Genomic DNA, 25,952 nt, shown 5'->3' on the forward strand with positions numbered 1-25,952 from the left:
AGGGGCTTATTATGAATAACAAAAGACATCTTTATAGCTCTCATCACTTAGGAAATTCCAAGGGTTTTAGGAGCTCTCTGCTCAGAATGGAGACCAAGATCAAATACATGATTTCTTATTTTAAATCACAGTATCACTCTACCATTCACCACTTCATAGCAGTCCCTCCATCACAGAGGGTGCCAATGGTACCTAACACTGATTCAGCTTGGGATGGGGCAGCTGGGGAACAGCAGTTAGTTCTCTCCTGTCCCCTCACCTAAGGCTCCATCTAGTGCATGGACCACGTCATATGTTTGCACCATTAGGTGAGCAACAAGGATGGGCTGATGGCTGGTAGAGATGCTACCGGGGAGCGTAGCTTTTGGACACCAACTGACCTGGGTGCTGGCTCCAAGTCTGTGCTTGAGCCCCTCTAGCTTCCATGCCAATCTCTGGAAAAGTGGAGCTAATGCCACCTCACAGAGTCATTCTGATTAAAAAGTACTGAACATACATATGCTAGCGTACAGTGCCTGAAACTGAGGAGGTGTTCCGTAAATACACGACACCTAGCACAGCATCTGGCAGACACCCATGTCAGTGCTCATCTCCGTGCCCAGAACACTGGGCACAGTCCTTCGAGGTCCTTGCTGCCTCTGGGGCCACGGGAGCAAAGTGTGGCTTTTCCTGGCTTTTAAAGCTCTGGTGTTTACCCTTATTCACAAAGTTCTCTGTAGTTCATCTTAGTACATCATTAGTATCTTACATCATTACATCATTAAGTATCTACTAAGGGCCAGGCACTGCCCTGGGCATTGAGAAGAGAGAGAGAGAAACACAGAACTTGCCCCTAGGAAGTTTATAATTCAGTTGTGAAGTCAGCCACAGAAGCCATTTCCACCTAAGGAGGTAAATGTTGACAGATTTGTATGTATATGTACATAGGGGTGCTAGGGAGACTGTTAATCAGCCTGGGTGAGGGAATGAAGTCTTCCAGGAGGGGTCAGAGGGGAGCTGAGTCTTGAGGATGTATAGCTATTAGCACCAGCAGGTACTTGTAAAAACACAGGACTCAATCATTCAGTTGGGGAGGTTAACCCAGGAATTTGCTTTTTAACAAGCAACCCCTCCCCTACTTATGGATAAAACTTTTCACTAAAGGTTTAGACCACTCTTTTGTGAGCAATGGAAAGTGATACAGATACAACTGAGGAGGTCATTTAGGGAAATTTTAGAAAAAAAGGAGATACCCCTAGCCGGTGTGGTTCAGTGGTTAGAGCATCAGGTGGTGCACCAAAGGGTCTCAGATTTGATTCCCAGTCAGGGACATGTACCTGAGCTTCGGGTTTGACAGCTCCCCTCCCTGGTTGGGGCATGTGCAGGAGGCAACCAGTCCATGTGTCTCTCTTGCATCAATGTTTCTCCCTCTCTCTCTGTCTCCCTCCCTCCTTCCACTCTCTCTAAAAAGCATGAAAAAAATATCCTCCAGTGAGGATTAACCAAAAAAAGGGGGAAGGGATAAATCTGAGAAATATTTAGCAGTCAAAATCCAGAAAGCCTTGAGGAATGGATGGGGGAGAGGTAAGCAAGAGGACGGATTAGAATAAATGTTGTAAGTTGACTTGGGTTTCTGGCTGGTGACAGAGCAGATGGAACAGACGGGTGATGGGGTTGGGAGACTTGCCACACTGTGTGGTTCCCCAAAGTTGACTGAATTGGTGCTGTAAGTTAAAAGAAGTCCCCTTCCGCCCTGGCCACTCTGGCCCAGCGGTTAGAGCATTGGCTTGCGGTCCACAGAGACTCGGGTTTGGTTCCCGCTAAGGGCATGTACCTCGGTAGCGGTTTGTCCCCGACCCTGGTTGGGTCATGCGGGTGGCAGCCACTTGATGTGTCCCTTTCATGTTGATGTTTCTCTCTCTCTCTCCCTCTCCCTCCCACTCTATCTGAACAAAAAATGGAAAAATGTCCTCGGGTGAGGCTAAAAAAAAAAAAAAGAAGTCCCCTTCGTCCTTCCTGTGTGCACCCCTCTTTCCAAGCTTGGGGTGCAGGCAAGGTAGATGGAGGTGCCACTGGAGAGCAGGTGGAGGAGAAGGGAGGAAAGGATACGTGCAGGGGTCGTAGTTGATGTTGAACTTAGCTCCGTGAAGGTTGGACTGGAGCCATCCCTGCAATGCCAGATGTGTCCAGCCTTTAGTTTGAAATGAGTTTGGAGCTCAAGGGGTTTGGAGGTAGAGGTATAGTTTGGGGTTCTTTGCAGTCTTGTGGTGAGAATCAAAAGCCTAAGCGCACCTGAAGAGTGGCAAGGAGTGGCCCTGGGACAGAACCCTGACAAGGCCAACAAAGAAGGAAAGGGGAGCTGTGGTAGGTTATATCTAAAGAAAATGTGGGACCTCCCCCACTTTCCAGAGTGGAAACTACCCAGAGAAACTGAAACAGTATCCGGACGCCACACTCGTCCTCTGCTGGGAGAGCAGCAGCACAAAGCGCAGTCTGTTCTCCTCATTCTCATTAGGGAGATTCTGCGAAGTGAGCACTGCTCCTGGGGGAAATGCAGGGTCAGGGGCCCGTGCGCCTCTTATCACAGCGTTTCCATCAACTGACCAGTACATCAAGCACTGCAACTGATACCGGAGCAAAGCTGGTCTAATGTGTGTTTTCTTCGTAAGGCCCATCACGGTCTTCCTGCCCTTAGGAACCCTAGACAGTTCCTCAGCACTACACTCTGGGGCTGTTTTGAACAGTGAAGTCGCCAATAAAAAGCACAAGATGGCAAAAAAATGTGGCCCTCAATAGATCACAAAAAAGGACACTGTCAGCATAGAGCTAAAACAAGAAAGCAGCGTGTCGCCGTGTTTGAGCACCTAGATCTTGAACCCCTCTGTACGTGCGCATAGAATGCATCCTGAGTATTGATTTGGAGATTACAAATAAATGTTAGTGAGTTGGCACATTCACTGATACAGAATCCACAAATGATGAGCATCAACTGTAATTGTATTCATTTGACTTGGTTAACATGATATTTTGAGAGAAAGAAGTCATTCCTCTAATGTCCATTTTCTTAAATGAGTCAAATAATGGGAACAGTGTAGTGTAACTCAAAGAGTTTGGGACTAGGCATGAGGACACCTGGGTTCTCGCCTGCCGCCCCCAGCTGACTCCACACATGTGGGCCTGTCATGGCTTTCTGAGCCTGCATTTCTCATTTCTAACCTAAATTAATAAGACTGAATGATTTCCAAGGACCTTCCCATGTCCTTGATTATTTTTCTCTGGTTGCCTTGTCAACACAGGAAAGATCCTCTAAACTAGACCCTAACAGAAAACGTGGCCAAAATGTAGACTGGTCTGTTGTGAAAAGCAGAGCAGACTATTTATTGTTGCCATGCGTCATTTTGGAGGCCCACACTAGCGCTTCTGTTATTGCAGACAATGGGCAAGGAACAGAGAAAAGTTGGGAGCCTCTTCTAAAATACAGGGGTGGGCAAAAGTAGATGAAATCACCAGCCATCATTACCTAACAGATAAATTATAAGTAATAATATTAAATGATAGCAAAAAGAAGAAGAAATAATACAATAATTAATTAATAAGTAATACAAGAATGAACTCTGTTTTGTGTACTCACAACTGTAAACCTACTTTTACCCACCCCTATCTGTTAAAAATTTGAAACTAAAAAAAAAAATCTTTCTTACCATGTGCACACATGGTTTTGTTTGAATAAGCATACTTTAAAAAGTTTGGAATGAATTTCTGTTTTCACCCTTGACTAGTCCCTGAAGGATTTTTTTTTTTTTCTCTTTCAAGGAAGGAGGTATAGATTGGGGAGAGGGGACCCACCTTGGCAAACAGTAAAACAAATTTAGCTATATAAAATGTAACCCATCCACTAAGGGCTATAATTGCACATCTTAATTATTTTCATCTCCATATTTATTGTCCAGTGGACCTTCTGCAGTGGCCCAGGCCTATTGCAGAGGCCTCTGGCTAGCTCAGTCGGCCTCTTCAAACCACCCTCTATTTTACTGAGCATTAGTGTGTGTGTGTGTGTGTGTGTGTGTGTAGTGTTACACATCTGCCTGAAGTCCTCTGCTGTCCTCAGGATAACATTCACACTAACTACAACACACGGGCCCTCCTCCCCTGCCGCATCTCCCTTACAATGTCATGGTCCAGTCACCCTGATCAGTTTGTTATTCTCTGCAGGAATCTGTGTTTGTCTACGATTGTTCTCTTGACAAGGTGTGGCTTTTTACTGCTGCATGAAGTCTCCCTGCCTCTCCCAGGTAGAGGTAGATGTTACTTTCTCTCTGCTTATCAAAAATTACCACAACAATGAGGTATCACCTCACACCTGTCAGAATGGCCGCCATCAACAAATCATCAAACAACAAGTGTTAGCAAGGGTGTCAAGAAAAGGAGACTCTGGTACACTGCTGGTGGGAATGCAGACTGGTGCAGCCACTATGGAAAACACTATGGTGCTACCTCAAAAAAGTAAAAATTGAACTTCCATTTGACCCAGTGATCCTGCTTCTAGGAATATTCCCTAAGAAGCCTGAAACACCAATCAGAATGAATATATGTACCCCCATGTTCATAGCAGCACTATTTACAATAGCTAAGATCTGGAAACAGCCCAAGTGTCCATCAGTAGACGAATGGATAAGAAAGCAGTGGTACATATACACAATGGAGTACTATGCAGCTGTAAGAAAGAAAGATCTCTTATCCTTTGAGACGACATGGAGGGACCTGGAAAGTATTATCCTAAGTGAAAGAAGCCAAGCAGAAAAAGACAAATACCACATGATCTCACTTACATACAGAATATAATGAACATAACAATCTAAGGAATACGGTAGACCCAGAAACATGGAAGTAGGGCACAGACTGACATCCCTCAGAAGAGGGGGTGGGGGGGTGGGAAGAGATAAACCACAGAATTTATATGCATGTATGCATGACCAATGGACATGGACAACTAAGCCGGGGACGGGGTCAGGGTGGGGTGGGGAGGGGGGTGCCAGTGAGGTAAAAAAGGAGAAACATCTGTAACAAAAAAATAAAAAAAATAAAAAAAAAAAAAATTACCCACATCTACTTAGTGTGACCAGAACCTCCAGACGTCAGTCAGCATCTCCTCTGTGGTGGGTAAAATACCAACTACCCGCAGATCTGGGCACCTCTCCACCTCCTTTCTTGCACTGGGGCACTCGGTCCATTTGGGGTCCCCAGTCCCTTCCCTCCTGTTTCAGGAAGCTCCTGCTGGTGCCTCTGCCACCACAAGCACACTCATGACGAGAAGTCATTTTTTCTCCTATGCAAAATAAGGTTTGAGAAACAGTTCACTAGAGCACATGCCTCCTGTATGGAAGTACCACATGTTTAGATTAGAATGTTTTAAACCCCCCCGTGCTGGTCACACACCTCTGAGAGACTGATCACAGGTGGTTTCCAAGCTCAGCAGAGTCCCTGCCCCGGTTGGCACGGAGCTCTGGACTCAGAAGGAGCAGGCAGGGCCCAGGCGCCTGGAGAACTGTGAGGTCCGTGGTTTCCTCCAGGCAGAACCATCTGGCCCTTTCTCTGTGGCCAGTAGGTCCACTGCCCCACTGGGTGAAGGGTCATTGTTAAGGAAGGTTAAACTTAACTTTGAAGTGGTTTTTTGAGATCTGTTCCAGTTAGGGTTCCTCCCATTAGCCCTGGCTCACAGGCATTATCTGATCCTCCCTCTCCCAACCCAGTGTGGATTTTTCTTCCAACTTTGAAGCCCTGAGGTGGATCCTTTTTTTACTGTTTAGACTATTACAGATGTCTCCCAATTTGCCCTCCTTTGCCTGCCCCCATTACCATCCCCCCACCCCCACCCTGCCCTTGACCGCACTGCTGTCTGTGTCTATGGCTGTGCATTAATTTTTTTGGCTAATTTCTTCACCTTTTATCCAGGATTCTTTTTTTTATTTTGTATTTGTAATATAATTCATATACCATAAACTTCACCATTTTGAAGTGTGCAGTTCACAAGATTATAAACCATCACCACTGTCTGATACCAGAATATTTCTTCACTCTCAAAAATACCCATACCCATTAGCATCGGCTTGCTATTTCTCACTTCCTCCAGTCCTGGCGACCGCTAATCCTCCATCACTGTGGACATTGCGGATAAATGGAATCCTATAATATGTGGTCTTTGGTGTCTGGCTTCATTCACTTCGAATAATGTTTTCAAGGTCCATTCTTATTGTAGTCTGAACCAGTACTTTATTTCTTTTTATGAATAAACAATATTCCGTATGTGGATAGACCACATTTTGTTTTTCTTTTCATCTGTTTATGGGTGTTGGGTTTTTTCCACTTCTGGGTTGTTATGGCTAATGCTGCTGTGGGCATTTATGTACAGGTTTTTGTGGGGACATACATTCTCAGTTCCCTTGAGTATATACCTAGGAGTGGAATTGCTGGCTCACATGGTAACTCTGTGTTTAATATTTTTGAGGAACTACTAGGCTGTTTTTCAGAGCACATGGTGTCATCTTAGCTTTCTCATGGCCTCTCTTTCCTCCTCTTTAATCTTAGAGACTTGGACTTCAAATATGAGTTCTTGGAGCAGGGTGGTTGAGAACAGACTTCAGAGTTCAAATCCCAGCCCCAGTATTTACCAGCTGCAGGATCTTGGACAAGTTGATTCCTTATCTATAAACCTGTTTCCTTACTTGTCAAATGGGTATGTTAATAACACCTATTGCATAGAGGTGTTTGGAGATTTAAATAACTTACCAAAATTAAAGCATTTAGAATAATACCTGACGTGGTAGGAAGGGTTCAGTAATGTTAGTGATTATTGTAATTGCATAATACACTCATTTGTTTCCTCTTAAATTAATGTTTACCCAGAAACTCGTAGGCTTTGTGAATCTTTTCGTTAGAAGTCAGGAGATACTTAGTTTTAAAATAGCACAAGTTCTAAAATAAGCTGACAATCAAAATAGATCCAGAGACATGGAAGTAGGGAACAGACTGACAAACCTCAGAGGGAAGGGGGCTGGAGGGGGGCAGAGAGATAAACCAAAGAACTTATATGCATATATGTATAACCAGTGGGCACAGACAATAGTGTGGGGAAAGCAGAGTGGGGTGGGAGTGAGGAGGAGGGGGTCAATGAGGAAAAAGGGGGGGACATCTGTAATACTTTCAACAATAGTGATAAAAATAACAGGTGATCAAAAAATAAAATAGCACAAGTTCTGTCATATTATTAATTCCCAGAATAGGAGGATATTCTTTTACTGTGGGGCACACACGAGCCTAAGCACATATTTGTGAAGGCTTTCTTAATGTTAATATCTAATGTTATATCATTTACATTTGGGTAGTGTGCACATTGTAACTTTTTATGTGTCCCTCTGTGAAGAGGTTCAGATGCTTTACTGAAAGCTTTTAGTGAATTAGCAGTAGTTGACGATTGTAGGGTAAAGCGTGGTTATAGGAGCGATTGTACTCCTGTGACATGGTGAAAGGCTTGCTAATCACACTTAAAGGAAAACTGTTTCCTTTCTCTCACACTTCTGACACCAAATGAATGGGTTGTTTTCCTCAAACCAATCAATTCCCCAACTCTCTGGACACCGTCGGGATGTCCTACAATTCGCTTCAGTTCTGACATTTACTACCCGGAGTTAGTGCACACCTCACAGGTTTGGGGTGAAGTCCCGCGAGCCTGCCCCACTTCAGACATAAGTCCCAGGTTCCCTCCTGTACTTCTTACTGACCGGCTAAAATCAGGGTTTTCCATGATACCCCCTCAGGTTTCATAATTTCCTATAATGGATCACAGAACTCGGGAAACGTTTAACTTACCTTTGCCAGTTTATTATAAAGGATATAGTGAAGAATACAGGGGAAACAGACGAAGAAGGATGTGGGGTGAGATCTGAAAGGGTTCTGAGCACAGGAGCTTCTCTCCCTGTGAAGTTGGGGTGCATCTTCGTCCTGGCATGTAAATGTATTCATCAGCCCAGGAGCTCCCAAACCCCATACTTTTGGGATTTTCATGGAGGCTTCATCATGTGTGATCAATCATTAAGTCAGTCTCCAGCCCCTCTCCTTTTCCCAGAGGATGGGGAGTGGGGCTGAAAGTTCCAGGCTTCTAACCATGGCTTGATCTTTCTGGCTACTAGCCCCAATCCAGGAGCCCACCCTGAGTCATCTCATTGAAACAAAAGATGCTCCTATCACCCCCATCACTCAGGAAATTACAAGGCATTTAAGAGCTCGATGGCAGGAACCAAAGGCAGAGACCAAAAATATATTTATGTCACAGTACAAAAAAATCAGTATTGCTGATTGATTTGAAATCAGAGAATACAAAAATTAGAGTGGGCATTTTCATTTAAATGTCAGAATTCCCTTACATCCATTTTGTTTCTGCAGTGTTCTCTTCCCTGAGCCTTGGCCTGCTTCCGGAACGGTCTGCCACGCTAATGGTTTATGAAGATGTTGTCCAAATAGTCTCAGGATTCCAAGGTATGTTGACTATTTAACAAGAGAACTGACAGTAACTTTTGGGCTGACTACTAAAATGTGAGGGATGGCTTATTGTCAGGTAGTGATGGCGGTGAATTTATCCAAAGCTGGGACACACCACCTGTTGTCCCTATCAGTGCACAACACATTTGAATTTTGGTTAAGCTGTTTGTTGGCTATGATCTTGTTTCTTGTAGGCCCAGCTGCTAAGTGTTGAGGGAAAAGAAGGGGTCCAGCACTCTGTCCAGACCACACCTCTCCTCTCTAAGGGAAAGAATTTTCACCTCGTGAGGTCAGAGCCAGGACCCTCATTGACCGGTGGACAGGGTCACTCTTAAAAGGATTTTAAGCGTTTGAGCATATAGAGTTTCAGTTTTGCAGGATGAGAAGATTCTAGAGATCCGGTGCACAACAATATAAATACGCTTAACACGATTGAACTATAAATAGTTAAGGTGGTAAGTTTAATGTTCTAGGTTTTTTACCATGATAACCCCCCAACAAAAAAAAAAGGAAAAAAGTTAATGAGCTTTGAGTGTGGCTTTTCCCTCTCTAGTTTGATTCATGTTACGTGCAGCAATGTATACAAACATAACATCACCCCTTCTAACCTCTGACCCATACAGAAAGTTTGAGGGATTTTCCCTTTGTTGGTGTTGGGGTTGGGACTGGGAATAACGCTTGTGTCAAACATATTTCTGTGATGAGGTTCCACCCAAATCATGGGCCTTGAGCATGCTATTTCCTGGATTTTAATGCTTCACCAGATTAGTTTTTTATTTACATTACTTCTGTGTTTTCATACCACTTTACACTAATAATTCCTCACCTAAGCACGTTCCTGTGCCATGTGCTGTGAGCTGCCCTCATTCATTCCTTTTTCATGGAGTGGCTGTGAGAACATGCCACGAGGTCAGCATATAGCCCTTGCTCTTAGAAGGGGGGTTTGCAGAGATGCATCCAGCAGCCTGTGTAACTGGAGTTTGGGAGATAAAACAGTGAAAGCCATGAGTTACCATCTTTTTCTCCCCCCAAGAGAGTGGACCTAGAGTCCTCAGCTTCCGTTCACATTAGAACTGCACTGTGGCCCAGGCCCCTGCCGTGGTACCTCCAGTTTTCTTTGATTGGCTCTGCTACTATTGTTTCACAGCTAAAAAAGTAATGATTTTTCTTTTTCCACTTTTATTACGATATAATTGACTTATAACCTTGTATTAGCTTCAAGTGTACAGTATAATGATTTAATACATGTATATGTTGTGACATGATCACCACAGTAAGTCTAATTAACACCCGTCACCATACATAGTTACTAATGTCTTTTCTCTACGATGACAATGTTTAAGATCTATTCTCTTAGCCACTGTCATATGTACAATACAGTGTTATTAACTATAGTCACCATGCTGTACATTACATCCCTGGGACTTACTTATTTTATAACTGGTAGTTTGTACCTTTTGACCACCTTCATCCATTTTGTCCAACTATCACCCCCTGCCTCTGGCAACCACCAGTCTGTTCTCTGTATCTCTGCGTTTTGTTTTTTTTAGATTTCTGCATATAAGTGACATCATACATTTTTTTTTTTCCAGAGAGAGTAGAAGGGAGGGAAAGAGGTTGAAAGAGAGAGAGAGAAACATCAATGTGAGAGAGACACATCTGTTGGTTGCCTCCCACACAACCCTGACAGGAGCCAGGGACCAAACCCACAACCCAGGTATGCACTGGACCGGGAATTGAACCGTCGACTTTTTGGTCCATAGGCCGACACTAACCGCTGAACCAAACTGGCCAGGGCAGACATCATACAATATTTGTCTCTCTCTGTCTGCATTATTTTATTTAGCATAATGCCTTCAAGGTCCGTCCATGTTGTCACAGATAGCAGGATTTCCTTCTTTTTATGACTCAGGAATATTCCATTGTTTGTATACACCACATATTCTTTATCCACTCATCCACTGAAGGACACTCAAGTTGTTTTCATGTGTTGGCTATTGTAAATAATCCTGCAGTGAATTTGGGGGGATGCAGAGAGAGACAATGGTTTTCTTGAAATGAGGGAATGTTTACACTTCCTTCTCATGTTCTTCACTAAGACAGGATTTGTCTCTTGCTGGCTCCTCTGAAACGGTAGCAAGAGGCTAATAGTTGTAATTAACATCTCTGATACAGACAAGCTATGCTCACCCGTTTATCTCGTTTAGGAGGTCCTCCCTGGAGATGTGAGTCATGCTGGTGCCTTGCCCTTCAGCATTGGCTGCCAAGGGGCTTATACCCACCCGTCGTGGGGCCAGGGCTGGGACCAGCTGGGAGAGAAAAGCTGGAGCCAGCAGCTCTTCTTTCTCTTACCAGGACTGAGCTAAGAACTCAGAAGAGGTGAAACGCTCAGCTGGAAGGTCCTGAGGTGCAGTGGGCCCGGGACCAGGCCAGGCCACCCACGAGCCCAGATGAGAAAGGAATAGAAAGTATGAGGAAGGAAAGGGAGCCAGTGAGCAGCAGGTGGGGGAGGCAGGCTGGGCATTCCTGGAACCGGGTCACTGTCGCGGCATTCAGGCGAAACTCGCAAACTGCCTGTCTTCCCAGAGCTGCTCTGAGCCAGACCGGTGCTGCTGTCCTTCCTCCCTCTGGCTCCCCTCCTTGGATCCCACACATCCCTCCCTCCCTTACTGTCCCTCATGTCCTTATCAATAACCAGAGGGGTAGATTCAAACAACCCTCCAGCGGGTTCTCTCCCAACCCTCAATCTTATTACCATACTTCCCTTTCTGCCACCTTTGGGAGTATATCTCACCTCCCCGACTAAAATGTCAACCTGCAGTGCAAGGAGTGCATCATCTTCATCTTAGAACCCACAGGGCGGACTGGCTGGTGTGACTCAGTGGTTGAGCATTGACCATGCACCAAGAGGTCGCCAGTTTGATTCCCAGTCAGGGCACATACCCAGGTTGTGGGCCTGATCCCCAAAGAGGGGCATGTAGGAGGCGGCCAGTCGATGTTCGTTCTCATCGATGTTTCTATCTCTCTCCCTCTCTCTTCCTCTCTGTCAAAAAAAAAAAAAAAAAAAAAAATCAATAAAGGAAAAAAACACACAGGGCCGCCACATCACATCCGCACTCTTCAGCGACATGCAGGCCCTTCAGGAGCCTCGTCCTCTGCCCCGGCCAGCGCCGCTTGCCCTTGGCTTGCACAGAAGTCCCCAGCCTTCCCGGCACACAGCCCTGCCTCGAGAGGTGCCGTCCACTGGCTGTCCCACACAGTCTTGGGTACCATTCATAGGCAGCACCTACGGAACTCCTTTTCTGCTGGACAGTGGGTGGCTCTCTTGAAGTTATTCCTGCACTTTTGAGACCTCTTACTTTAGCATTGAAAACACTGTGATAATTAAGCTGTTTCCATGGCTGTCTTCTTCACTCTTGAGTTCCAGGCAGCAGGGCCTTTGTCCTTCCCTCTTCACATCCTGTGCCCGCTGCAGAGGAGACCTTGATATGTGCCACTTGGATCAGTGTGAGGGCGCTCACAGTATCTTGCCCAGTGGTTGAGAGCCGGGAGCAGTTTTGTCCTCAGGGACATTTGCAGTGTCTGGTGATGTTTTGGGTTGTCTTAACTTGGGAGCTGCTACCAGCATTACATGGGTAGAGGCCAGCTCTGCTGATGGACATGTTGAAATGTACAGGTTGGCCCTTGTCACCCAATAAAGAACTTCCTGGTCCGAAATGTTCATAGGGCTGAGATTGAGGAACCCTGACCTAGTCAGAGTTGAGACAGACCACTTTTAGGACATAGTGAATTGCTCAGTATAAGTCAGCTTTACATTCAGTTCTGTAAACTTGGTTGAGTACCAGCTCTATACAGGACACAGTGTGGTGGGTTTCACAGGGTACCTGCTATTGAGAAGCTTCAGTCTAAAAGTGGAGAAGAGATAGGAAGTTATGGCTTATCCTGCACCTGTTATGTACCAGAAGGCACCGTTAGACATCACGCATATGTTTGCTGACCTAGCACATAATAGTCATGTTGTGATGATAAAGATAAAGAACCTGAAGGCCAAAGTCATTCAACTAGAAGGTGGCAAAAGAAAGACCAAAACACAGAGCTAGTGATTCCGCCACTATGTTCTCTTCTCATGGCGCCTCTGATCAGAGAGATTTGCAGATATGCACATAAACATAATACAAGGCACAGAAAAGTCAGTGCTGTAAGAGAGATACAAGTAGAGTTTAGAGCTTGGGGTGGGATCAAGAAAGGCTACACAGAAAAGGGAGCATTTAAGATGCCTCTTGGATGAGGTGCAGGATATGCAAACAGGTGGGAAGAAGCTTCAGACGCGGAGAAGCGCATGGGCACAGGTTCCGAAGCAGGCAGCGGTGCAGGCCCACTTGTCCGAGCCGGAGAGCCGACTGCCAGTAAGCGGGGCCTCTCTTCTGATCAGCGTGGTTTCTTAGGACGGGATACAGAAGTTAGAATGAAAAGAATTCATTTCTGCTCTTACAAACAGAATAACTTTGGGCAAGTCACTTAACCTCCTTGAACCTCAGTTTTTCTCACATCAAATGATATGTAAAGCGCTGAACTGCAGCTCTCGCTTTCGGGACAGGGGGAGCAGAGGTTTGGGTCTAATTGGTCTCTGATTGCCGCGCGGTCGATGAGTGGTGCAGACCCGCTGAAGGTGTCTGGGCAGGGGAAGGATGTAATCAGAGCGGCATTTTAGAAAAGTCAGTGTATGAGAAGATGAAAAGGGGTAAGTCTGAAGCAAGGGGCCAGTTTAGTCAAGGGGTAATGTAGGGTATTGTGGGGTGGAGGCAGAAAGGGAAGAAAAGATGATGCTAGAAATGTTGCTAAGGGAAGATTGACCCATCTTGACACCTGAGTCAGTGTGCAGAATAACAGAGAGGGAAAGTGATAGTAACAGCCTGGGGTCAAACCTGGGGTGGGAGGAAATGGGGTGGTGTGAGGTGGAAGAGAAGGTAGATGACGGTTTTAATATTTTATTTATTTTTTTAATCCTCACCTGAGGACATTTTTTTCCATTTATCTTCAAACAGAGTGGGACAGGGAGAGAGAGAGAGGAAGAGGGAGACAGAGACATCGATGTGAAACAGACACATCGACTGGTTGCTTCCCTCACAACCCTGACCAGGGCCGGAGACTGAACCAAAACCCAGGTACATGCCTTTGACTGGAATTGAACCCACGACTCTTTGGTCTGCAGACCAAGGCTCTAACTGCTGAGCCAAACCAGCCAGGGCTAGATGATGATTTCAGAGTGCTCGATGGGTATCCAGCTTGCAGTGTCTGGAAGGCAGAGGAAATGCAGACACGCAGCTTGGCAGAGAGGACAGGAACGGCTGAGGTCATGACACTGGAGGGGAGTCGGTACGGACAGAGCCCAGAAACAGCAGAGGCAACTGTGGCAGGAACTGCTTCATTGGAGGTAGGAGGAGGGAAACAGAACCTGCAGAAGAGAAGGCAGGCTGAGTCTGGAGAGACCAGAGTTCAGGACCATGAATGCCAAGACGGAGGGTTCCTGGGCGGGGGCGGCGAGCAGTGTGGACCATTGTGAAGAGGGCAGCGAGGGTGAAAGCTGAGAGGTGGTCATAGGGTTTGCAGACTACAGCCATCAGTGCATTGCCAGGGGCGTGGGTGTTGGGGGTGGAAGCCGTATCACTGAGGGTTGGACGGAAGGAGAGAAGGCATTTCCTTATGAGAATAGCAGTTAAAGTCATGTTTTATTGTTGTTTTTTTTAGATGCAGAAGAAATGGGTGTATTTGTTGGTTAGGGAGGAAAAGCCTGTAGAGTGGATTATAAAAAGGCAAAAATAAAAATGGTTGAGCCAAGTCTTGCAATAAAACAAGCAAAAGTTAGGATACTTGGAAGAAAGCAGGACAGAGAGAAGGAAGAAAGACTTTAAAGTGCAGAGAGTAGACGTGGTGGCCTCAGTATCTTCAGTAGATGAGGGTCTGAGCACTTGGGGACTGGTGGTTGGAGCCCTGAGTTGGAGAACAGAGGAAGTTTGAAGCAGCCACTGTGCGGAATGTGGGAGAGAGGCCTCCGGAGGAGACTGACAGACGTCCTGCCCACTCTCCACCTCCCACCCCAACCCAGGCACACCCCTTCCTGAAAGGTGGGGAATTTAGCGGCTCTAATACATGAAGATGGGCTTAAGGACATAAGACACATATCATCTTTAAATTTTGTTTACACCACAGCTTAGAAAAGCCTCAACCCTCAAATGTTTCCTTGGTCATTTCACCAGGCAGAGGTCTTGCCTGTGCTCTGTGGGTGCAGACAAGTATCCAGGTCTTGCTGGTCACAGCATGTGTCAAATCTGCTGGGCCAGCCACATCCCCTTACAGTCACCTGCCCTGGCATGGCCCCTCTGTGCTCTCACCCCCAGCCACAGCAGACAGACCCAGATGTCTGGCCCAGGACCAACTTCTCCTGAGCAAAAAGGGAAGGAAGGCAGCAGGCAGGGAGAGGGAACAGGTGTGGGGAGGGGAGAGATACAGCTCCCATTAAAATCCATGACATGTTAGAGAATAAGAGAAGGTATGAGAGAGAGAGACAGGCAGGCACAGAGCTGGGACGAGATCCCAGGGGCCCCTGAGAGCTGGGGAGCAGTGGTTTCCGGGTCCTAGACCATGCCCGTAAGGCCGGGATGGGGTGTTATCCTTGGGTTCAGTGTGACCCCTTTTCTCTGGTCTAGTTAGTGTAAGGAGATTTCTGTTCCTTCCAGCAAGGGGACTTCACGAAGCTCTCAACCCGCCCATCGCACAGGGGCCAGTCTAGGCCTGGCAGGGCGCCCGTGTCCCGCCCTCTTCTGGGGTAGCCAGCCTGGACTCTGTGTTCTGCCTTACCCCTCACAAGGACAAGCCCCTCATTGTCCTGTCACACTTGAAACACGTCACTCTTTACCTTAGTCAGTCCTTTGTCTCTCCGCTGTGTGAAGCCCAGGCTTCAGCAACACTTTTAGACAGGAACAGTGGAGAAGGGGAAACGAAGTCTCAAAAACTTCACCATCATGGAAAAAAAATATGGGGAGCAATGACTGTTAGGTGGTTGGGGGTGAGAAGATGAAAAAGGGAGGGTTGACTCTGACTTTGCATCTCCGAGGGCAGCAGGGAGGAGGACCGAGGAGGCAGACAGCACGTGTGGGAGCGGAGGGATGGGCTTAGGAGAAGCAGACAGCTCCTAGCCGTGCGAAGCATGAATCCTTGATACTCGGTGCAGACCGAGGACGTGACAGCAGTATTCTGTGAAGTCAGAGGAAATCAGACTCCGAAGAGATTCAAGTAAACGTAACGCAAGGCTGCTTGTACGTGACCAAGGGCTTGTTTTAGGGTTGAAGAAAGTGCACCGATGATCTGGACTGGCAAATGCGCCCCTCATTTCATTGGTGATAGAGTTAGGTAGGACTTTGGGCACCCAGCCCCTTGGGCCCTAAAGCTGGGTCTATCTTATGGAGTGGAGAACCAGCCATCTGAGACATCTAATCAGTGATCTTTAGGAGTTTGGGGAGCATTGTGACCACCTCTGTTGTACATGGTCTGTGTGAGTGGTCAGTGCATTGGGCTTCCATGGCCTCATCTGTAGGAAGAGAGACGTAGGCTAGTTGATCCTTCAAGCCACAGCACTAGGTAAAAACAGGTTCAGGTTTTACAATGGAAACATCTAGAGCGAAGTCCAACCATGGATGATGTCACAAGGTAGCTGTCTGGTCTGTCGTCTCAACCCGCGACCGTCCTTCTGCACAGAAGAGCTGGGTTTGGTGAAAAGAGCATCACTTCACATTATTCCAAGGACCTCTTTGTAAAATCTGCAACATGCTCTGTCACAAGGAGGGTGCACACCACCAGCGAGGCTGGATGCCAAGGTGCAGCTTCCACAGAAGGAAAAGGGTTCATTACTGTTGGGCTCTTTTTTTGCATTTCTTGTCCAGGCTGCACATTCAGTTCCCTGGCTCTGCTTCGATTGGGTCTGTGGAGCTCAACCAGATTTTACCCATTTGCACCTATGTCAAAGGGTATTCCTTGCTTTGTTTTTGTAAAGAGATTGTCATCTACTTGTTTCACTTACATGGACTTTGTTTCCTGAGATGTTACCCCATCCACAGGCAAATGCTGTGTGGTGAAAAGACTGCTCACAAATAGCACTTGGAAAGCTTTTTGTTAAAAACTCTAAATAGCATCCTGTGTCGAAACAAATGTGACAATGGGTTATTATTTCTATCCCCATAATAGCGTGTTGTCACATCTCAGTGTCCTGCATGAATGGGGGATGGGAGGAGATGTGGGGAGGGCTAGGAGCAGGGAAAGCCCTGCTGAAACCTTAGAGAAGCACTTCTTCCTTTTTGCATTTTCTAAAAACAGAAACTGCTCCTTGGGGATGTAACTGGAAGGTTAATTCCTGCAGGTGCCCGGCCACAGCCCCGCATTCACTTCCAGAGGCGAGCTCTGCGGTTGCCAGAGAACACCAGCTACAGTGACCTGACGGCCTTCCTCACTGCCGCCGGCTCCCCTTCCGAGGTGGACAGCTTTCCATACTTGAGAGGATTAGATGGAAACGGAACAGGTAATTTGAGTCTCTTCTTTTTGCAACCAGGCTTCTGTGTTTGAATCTTTGTGTGTGGCTTGAAGTGTTCACACTAAAGGGGAGAACTGAAGTTGCGGAAGGGGAGGGAGCTCTCTCCCCAAGTTCAAGTGTATTGAAACTGCTGCTTTGGGAATTCAGTCTGCACCGCTGCACAGCTGCGTTTTCGGCCCATTTCCTTGAACCTGTCTGCTCGAACCAACTGCCTGAAGTACGTTCTCTGAGCTCACCTTTGGTGGAATGAATATATTTAATTCAGAGAAGTTTTTGTAATTGAAATTGTATTTTTATTGCGGGGTGCGGATAAATGGTGATAGAAACAATTTTAATTTAATTTTTTTTAAATTGTATTTTTGTTAAAAAGTATAAGACCAGAGTCTGAGGTTTTCTGCCCCTCAGCCCACTTGCCCCTTGGCCCTGTGTTTGGCGAGCAGCTGGGCCTTGTAGAGAGGCACAGCTGGGAGGGAAGGGGGCACCGGGCTGATCCAAGATGAGCTAACCAGTGCTCTCCACCCCCAAAAGATCAGAGAAAGTAAACACCACTAGCCAGAAAATTTGTAATAAACCCTTGTTAGTAAAGACTAGAGACATGTGCCTTCCACCCCTGCTCACGGTCAACAGCACATCAGGTGCTCCCTGCTAACATGGTCCCCAGTCCTTCTGGTGTCGGGGGAGTGGCGGATTCTGAAGTCCTGACTTGTTTTGTTGTCTCCCCCTTTTCTTTTCCTGGACAATTTAGTTTAGTCACAACATAAACTCAAAAACCAGAGGCTGTTCTGGGTTAAATCCTGCTGGGTGAGTAAGTTACTACATTTCCCAGGGACACTTTCATTGACTATCAATCCCATCAGAATGATTGCATACCTGATCATTCTGGACAAGCTTCTAAGCCTGCAACGACTGATCCGTTTTTGTAGATATTAATAAATTACTGGTTACCGATCAAGGTGGCCTGGTGATTTGTCATTTGCTTTTCTTCCCTCTGCCGAACTTGTTTTCGGAAATGTTTCTTCCTTTAATTTTTATGTGATGCTGATGCAATTACTAGTCAGTAATCGGACAGATGCATGGTAGTCATCTTAAGTAAACATTATTGAGGAAAAGTGTTAACTTTTACTTTAAATGTATAGCCCTGGGAGAAAGCTCGTGTTCCGGAGAATATAATCAAGTGTAATCTGAGACCATCGTGCGATCTCCACCCGGTCTCCCTGACAAAGCAGTGCACAATCATTCAACCCCAACTTGGAGAAATGATCTCTCTTGGATAAATTATGAAATCCAAGATGATGGGGGAAGAAAAACACAAAGACTCAAGACTATTGATTTGGGGGGAGTTTGTTTTATTTAAAAATCACTGTTGCTTCAGAGGAAGCGAGGTCTTTGGAAGGTTACTTACATTCAGCCTCTTTTCCACTGAAACAACTGATCGGTGGATGTTGGAAGCATCCTTCAGTGCTGCCAGGAAAGGCAGCTGCCCTGCAGTGTGTTTGCCAGTGAGGCTGTGGGAGCTCGCACTCCCTGGGGCTCCACCACAGCTCATCAGCGGGGTGCCCGTCTGCAGGTCACTCTGCAAGCTGCCCCTCTGCACCACCATTGTCCTGTTTTATAAACCGCATCTAAGAGATTTGAGCGTAACTGAGAGCCTGGGCCACGCGTACCTGGGTGAGCTGATAGGCCGTAGCTAGATTTCAGTGAAGGTGAACAGACACCACAGATATGGTGGGAAAGTGCTCCAAAGTTGGCTTCCTTGGAGCGTCCTAAGGGGAGCTGTGTCTGGTTTAGAGGGAGCTTTTGGAATTGTAGATGGAGAAACGCAGCCATGTGGAGATTTTGGCCACTTTCTCTCTTGCCGATGCCCTCCCATCGGCCCTTAGTTTCCTGGCGTCACAAAGGGCCACAGACCACGCCTGCACAGCATTACACTCTCCCCTGTGGTTGCTGAGAGAGCACAGCACTGTTCTGTGGCGTCCCCAAGGGGTTTTCTAGAAATCACTTCTGCTAGCGACTCCTGGAAGACGGAGGGAGTCAGTAAAATGACTAATGGGCAGAGTTGTTCTGCAGTCAGAAAAGTTGGTAATGGAATGCAAGCCAGTACCTTAGATGCTATCTGAGCAAAACACCTCATGTTACAAGTGACGCGTGTGGGCCATGGTGCTGCCCCCTGGTCCTGCTGCTTCGGCCTGACGCCTCTCTTTATTCAATGACGGAAGCCAGGTCACGTCAAGATGGAACAGAAAGGAAAGACCCCCTCATACACAGAATTCGGTATTTTATACAGTTACAGTCTCATAACAAGGACTGGAGGGAAACAATTTAGCCTTTCAAAGTATGAATCTTTCCAGAATAAAGATAGTGGGAGGGCAGATGGAGGGTCATTTGGAAGGCATTTAGTGGAGCACTGAGAAAAGAGGCCTCAGCAAACAGAATTGCCTGCAGTGTCTTCAAACAGAGGACTTTTTATTTTAAATTTGTTTTTGTTGTGGGAAATATTACAGATGTAATACTTCTCGTACCCCCACCCACCCACTCCATGCCTTCACCACGCTATTGTCTGTGTCCATTGGTTATGCATTTATGCATATAAGTTCAGAGGACTTTTAAAAGAACATTGAATCACACAAACTTAATGCATATTGCATTAAATGAATATGCCCTTTTCTGTAGTGCTGTGCTTACTTCAGAATGTCTCTAGCTGAGTCCGTTTCTTTCCATAGACTCACAGGAAAGCATCTAGCCCAACCTCCTTAGTTTTGCAAATACGTAAAACAAACCCCAGAGGAGTGAAATCACTTGCTAGAGGCCATGTGAGCTGTTGGTACTGGAACTCTATTTCCTGTGCCAGGAATGTGCAAGATAATAGGAAGGGAGAAGCAGAAGGTCATGGGTGGGGACAGCAGGGTTGCCATTTCTGGGAATCAGGAGGCAGAGTGCAGTGGGAGGAAAGGGGGCTGAGGCCGATCTGTAGTGCTTTCTGACTCCCTGGGGCTTCCCTCTTCAGACTCCCTGCCTCGGTGGAAGGGGGCAAGGCCACCTAACTGAAGTATGATCTCTAAGTTGTTTATGTAGCGTCTAGTAAGTTATTTAACTTCTCTTTGTTTTAAGTTCTATCTCATCGAGGGAGTCTGACAGAACCTAGTAGAGAGGTACACACTGTAGGCCTGGCTTTGCTTCTGTGTTCCCTGTGGGCAGTGCACGCTGGGGTCTCTGTCCAAAGCCAGAAATCAGGTAAATTCTAGGTTTTGGTTTTCTTTACCCTAAAATGAAATGGCCAGACTCAAAGATTTCAGAAGTTGAATCTGTGACTCCAATATGGACCTTTTGATCAAATCCCCATTCCCATGCCTTCCCTACATTGCAAAGCAGATAGGGGTAAACATTGTAGAGGGTACTGCTGTCATTAGCTGTACAGAAATGGCTCCATGAAGGGTTTCGCTAGAACTTGTTGGAACTCTAAAACTCACTAAGAAACATCCATATTTTTATGAGTTTATTTGAGCCAAACTGACAGCAATTGCCAGGAAGCAAAATCTCAACAGATTGAGAAAATGCTCCAGAGAATGGCAGTTTTGTAGTTTGTTTTATACATTACAGTCAAAGGAGGAGGCATAAAGGGAGGAGGGGCGGTTACATGAAATTCACTGGTGGTAGATCAAGGGGATGGGAAAAAGCAAAGCAAGGAAATCTCTGAGATTGGATAAAGAGTAAAATAAAGAGACATACTTCTCTTACACTGGTGGGTGTAAGATAGTTAACAATTAACATTTATAGCACATGGAGATGATATTGGGGAGCAAGATAACAATAGGGGGCTTTGTTGTCTTTTGCTCTGGTGGGAGATTATGCCTTGAGGGGTCTGGAAAAATTTCGAAGGTATAGTATTTTATGCACGAAGATAGTGGACAGGCTCAGTTAAGGTAAAGACTGGCCTTTGTCAAGGACATGACTACCTGCCATGACTCAATTTTAGTTAGAAAGTTTTCATTTCAGACCATCCTGTGGGTTACTTTCGGTCTCTGAGTTTGTAAGGCCGCAGTGTAGACCTCCCCTGAGCTTGTCAGGTTTGGTATGCGGTCCCTTTTTCGTCCACAAGCTTTTAATGTTTAAATTGGCTCCTAATTGGAGGTTTGAATTCACTCCGATAATTGATGGGTAGGTAAGTATATAAATAGCTTAATAAATCCCATAGATTATGTTCTAATGTAGTTTAAAATGTTTTTATCATTGTGTTTTTGTCATTGTGTTTAATGAAAGATTTAAAGTTATGACAGAGTACATTTTGTCTGATATTCTATTTCACTTGAGAAGAGGTTTTCTAAAATGGACTGCTTAAGTGTATAAATAAAATATCGCTCTGATAAGCATTGTCTAATTTATCTGTAAAGTAGACAGTCCTTAAAGCATTGGCTTGGATAAAAGGCCTCTAATGCAGAATAATTGGTATATTAAATTCCTTTTAAACAGATCAAAATAACAGAGGCAACTAAAATGACTCATAAATATTTCAAGTCCAAGTTTTCAATAGTGTACTTTTAGTAGAAGTAAGTTAATATTTTCAAGCCCTCCTTGAAGAAGTGTACTTTTTTTTTTTAAAAGAAGTTTCTAATTGAAAATTTGGGTTTCATTTTGGGGATCTGCCAAATAATTAACATGTGCATGGGGCTCCCTTTGCATAGAAATCAGTTTCAGGGATTTCTACACACATCTCCCCATCACATTATAGACAAGTCCTTCCCTTTGGAGACTGTTTTTAAAGCAAAGTACAGTCATTAGAATGGGCAACCTGAGTTTGGATCCCAGCCCTACCACCCACTATTCTGTGCCCTTAGGCCGGCTCCCATTATGACCCTCTCTGAGCCTCAGTTTCTCTATGTGTAAGATGGGGATTTTTCCTACCTTAGAAAGCCAAGGTGGGGATTACGTGTGTAAAGTGCTTAATGCAGTCTCTGGCCAATAGGAGGCGTGGAACTCGGTAATTGGTAGCAGTTAATACTTTTTCAGAAATGGTTTCCACAGCCCCCGTAGGTCTTCGTGTGCATGTGATGGAGAATGCCTCTTGCTTCCAGGAAACGGCACCAGGTACGACCTGAGCCCAGTCACGGCTGTCAGCGTGCACTTGCTCAGCAGTGATGGAACACCGGTGCTGGTGGATGGTCCCATTTATGTCACCGTGCCCCTGGCCACACAGAGCAGTCTGAGGCACAATGCCTATGTCGCAGCGTGGCGGTTTGACCAGAAGCTGGGTAAGCAAGACACCTGTGCCGATGATCCGCTAAGAGATGACTTCCTCATTCCTGTTTGATTTTCCTTTTAGGAGGCTTGTGGGAGCCTCCTCTCCATGAAGGTATTGGGTGCTGCTGCCCACAGTGCGAGGCGTGCCTTCCAGTGGGCAGCACTCACTCCACTGTGATGTTCAGGCATGTTCTTTGCAGTTCTTTTCTTTTTTCTTTCATTTTTTTTAAACATTAAAGCTAGTTTACTTGAAAAGAATCTTTGAAAGTTAGTAGAGCTAAAAGTGGCCCTCCTAATCTTCAAGCTTTGATGTTTTAGAAGGTCATATGATCTCTCTTGGTCGTGGGGTTTTCTTTTCTTTTTTTTTCTGAAAAGGGGAAAACATTATACAAAGAAAGAAAATAAAAACTCATTCCACCACCTAGAGAGAACCACTACTAGTGTTTTGGATTATATTCTTTCAGTCATTTCACTATGCACGTATGCATGTAGTAGTTATCTGTTGCTTTGTAACAAATGGCCCCCAAGCCCTGCAGTTTTAGACTGCAGTGAACACCTGTCATCTCACAGGTTTGGAGGGTCAGGAAGCAGGCACAACCTACATGATAGTTCTGGCTCAGGGTCTCTGGCAAGGTTGCAGACAGGCTGTCAGCCAGGGCTCCATTCATCTCAAGGCTTAGCTGGGCTAGCAGCACACTTCTGATCTCTCACAGACTGTTGGGCAAAGTTTTCAGTCCTTTCCCACATGGGCAACTCCATAGGGCTGCTCCCAGCACAGCAGCTTGCTCCAAGTGATCCAAGAGAAAATAAAAAATATATACAAATTTTAAAAAAGTACAAGTGGGCAAAATGGAAGTCACAGTCTTTTATAACCTAATGTCAGAGTGACATGCCATCACTTCTTTCCATCTGCTCTTGGTCCCAGAGAACAGCGCTGGAACAGTGTGGGGTGCACTGTGCGGGCTGTGAACACCGCGCGATGGGGGGATGTTGGGGCCCTCTTAAGAGGTTGCCTTCCACAAAATACATATTTAACAGAAATGAGATTAAATGCAACACACTGTTCTATAATGTGCTCTTAAAATTTATTTATATGTTAGGAACATCTTTCCACAGCACTAGCTATTATTCTGTAATGTTAATGTTAATGAATGCGTAGTATTCCATCACATGGAGATAATTTGGTGGCTCAATCCCCTGCAATCAGGAAAAACATTACTATTCTCACCAGTGCTGTGATAAAATCTTTTTTTTTTTTTAAATCCTCACCTGAGGACATTTTTGCATTCATCTACAGATAGAGTGGGAGGGAGAGAGGGAGGAAGAGAGAGAAACATCGATGTGAGAGACACATCAACTGGTCGCCCCCCACACAACCCAACCAGGGCCAGGGACAAACAGCAACCGAGGTACGTGCCCTAAGCAGGAACCGAACCCAGGACTCTCTGGTCTGCGGGCTGATGGTCTAACCGCTGAGCCAAACTGGCCAGAGTAATAAATATCTTTATAGCGAAATCTTTATGCACGGTCATGATTATTTTCTTAGATAAAATTTTAGAAAAAGTAGAACTGCTGGGTTAAAATGTACAGATTCTGAAGCTTTAATACATATTTCCAAATTTTTCTTCAGGAAGTTCATAGCTGACACTCATAATAATGAGGTGGGAGTACATACCAGTGCTCAGGGTTCTGTTGGCACGTTGATTCCGACACCCCTGTGGTTCTCAGTCCCATGAAAGTCAAGCTTGAAAATGCTGCTTTTCAAATAACCCAGTTCAAACTATTGGGAGATTTTTTTTTATAGGAATATATTTTCAAAGACACCTAATTCCTTGAGTAGTTAATTTATAAAAAATTTACATTTGGCGCCCTGGCCAGTTTGGCTCAGCGGTTAGAGCGTCAGCCTGCGGTCGGGAGAGACCCGGGTTCAGTTCCCGCTAAGGGCACGTACTTCGGTTGCAGTTTGTCCCCGGCCCTGGTTGGTCGTGCGGGTGGCAGCCACTCGATGTGTCCCTTCACATCGATGTTTCTCTCTCTCCCTTCCTCTCTCTCCCTCCCACTCTATCTGTACAAAAAAAAAAGGAAAAATATCCTCGGGTGAGGATAAAAAAAAAAAAAAAAAAATTTACATTTGGAATCAAATGCCTGTTGGGCTTTCAGGGGGGCATGTTTTGTTTTGTTTTACTTTCTAAATAATTACTGAGAGACTAAATAATGATTTGTGTGGGATGCGTCAGTTTTACGGGTTGCACTGAACGTGATGCTGTTGGATTGTTCCGCTGCGCTCGGTAAGAAGCGCACTTTGTGGTGAGAACACAAAGATTTCCGGGCCTCCCTCCGGGAGAACATGAGGGGAGTGTGACTGAGAATCTCTGCAGGGCAGGGGAATTCTGATGGGAGGGAAGGCCGTGGATGAAGAAGAATGGAGAGAAAGTAGGAAGGAGAAAGAGGAAAGTTTGCATTTTATATCCTGAAAACCTGGGTTCTGCTGCTTGTATCACTGTGAGTCCCACTTTGGGCAAATCACATGTGCCTGTTTTCTCACCTGTATATGACCGCATCTGTAGATTGCTGTTCCTTGTGCATTCTGCCTCTCTGCATTGGCCTGTGGTTGGCCCCAAACACCCCTGGGGCAGTGCTCTGAGCAGCAGCACAGCATGTGGTTAAGAGCAGAGACTGGGGTAGGGTGGGGTGCACACTGGATTGGAATTCCAGCTCTGCTACTTGCCGTATGGCCCTGGCCAAGTTACTTAACTTGTCTGTGCCAGTTTCCCTTAAAGTAAAATGGAGATGATAATAGTACCTAATGTTGTCACAAAGAGTGTATTAGACAGCGTTCCCCAGAGAAATTGTGTTTGTGTGTGTGTGTGTGGAGAGAGAGAGAGAGAGAGAGAGAGAGAGAGAGAGAGGAGAGAAATTTTAAGGAATTGGCTAATGCAGCTGTGGAGGCTGGCAAGTCCAAAATCTGCAGAGTGGGCCAGTAGGCTGGAGGTTCAGAGAACAGCTGATGTTGCAGTTTGAGCCCAAAGGAAGTCTGTTGGCAAATTTTTTTTCTTATGGGAGGGAGCTCAGTCTTTTTTTTTTTTTCCCCTTTATTGATTTGAGAGAGAGAGAGGGAGTGATAAAAACATTGATGAGAGAGAACATCGACTGGCCGCCCCCTGCATGCCCCCACTGGGGATTGGGCCCACAGCCTGGACATGTGCCCTGACTGGGAATCGAACTAGCGACCTCTTGGTGCATGGATCGACACTAAACTACTGAGCCAAACCATGCTTTTTTTAAAAGCGTCAACTGATTAGATGAGGCCCACCCACGATATAAAGAATAATCTGCTTTATCTAGTCTACTGATTTTAAATGTTAATCTCACCTTAAAAATACTTTCACAGCAGTGTCCAGAAATGTTTGAACCGATCTTGGGAACTGTGGCCTGGCCAAGTTGACACATAAAATCAACCATACCAAGGAGTAAATGAGTTAATATTTGTAAGGAGTTTAGTCCAGTGCCTGGTGTACATAGCAAGTATGCCCTAAGAATTTTTAATAAATTCTTAGTAAACAAAGGTGCCTTCATTCTATAGAGTCTTTCTTGTACCTTACCATCCAAACCACTTTCC

General features: G+C 45.6%; 1 protein-coding gene across 1 annotated transcript in view; it reads left to right on the forward strand.

The window, feature by feature from the left end:
• Nucleotides 1–25,952, forward strand: part of FAM171A1 (family with sequence similarity 171 member A1) — a 151,700-nt gene that overhangs the window by 87,834 nt on the left and 37,914 nt on the right. Inside the window, exons 3-5 of the mRNA XM_036281211.1 lie at nucleotides 8,419–8,511; nucleotides 16,928–17,086; nucleotides 22,168–22,344. Of these exons, the coding sequence (XP_036137104.1) occupies nucleotides 8,419–8,511; nucleotides 16,928–17,086; nucleotides 22,168–22,344 (429 nt within the window). The remainder of the gene's footprint in view (nucleotides 1–8,418; nucleotides 8,512–16,927; nucleotides 17,087–22,167; nucleotides 22,345–25,952) is intronic.

The sequence above is a fragment of the Molossus molossus genome, unplaced genomic scaffold (genome assembly GCF_014108415.1).
Source record: "Molossus molossus isolate mMolMol1 unplaced genomic scaffold, mMolMol1.p scaffold_m16_p_32, whole genome shotgun sequence".
Classification (NCBI taxonomy): Eukaryota; Metazoa; Chordata; class Mammalia; order Chiroptera; family Molossidae; genus Molossus; species Molossus molossus.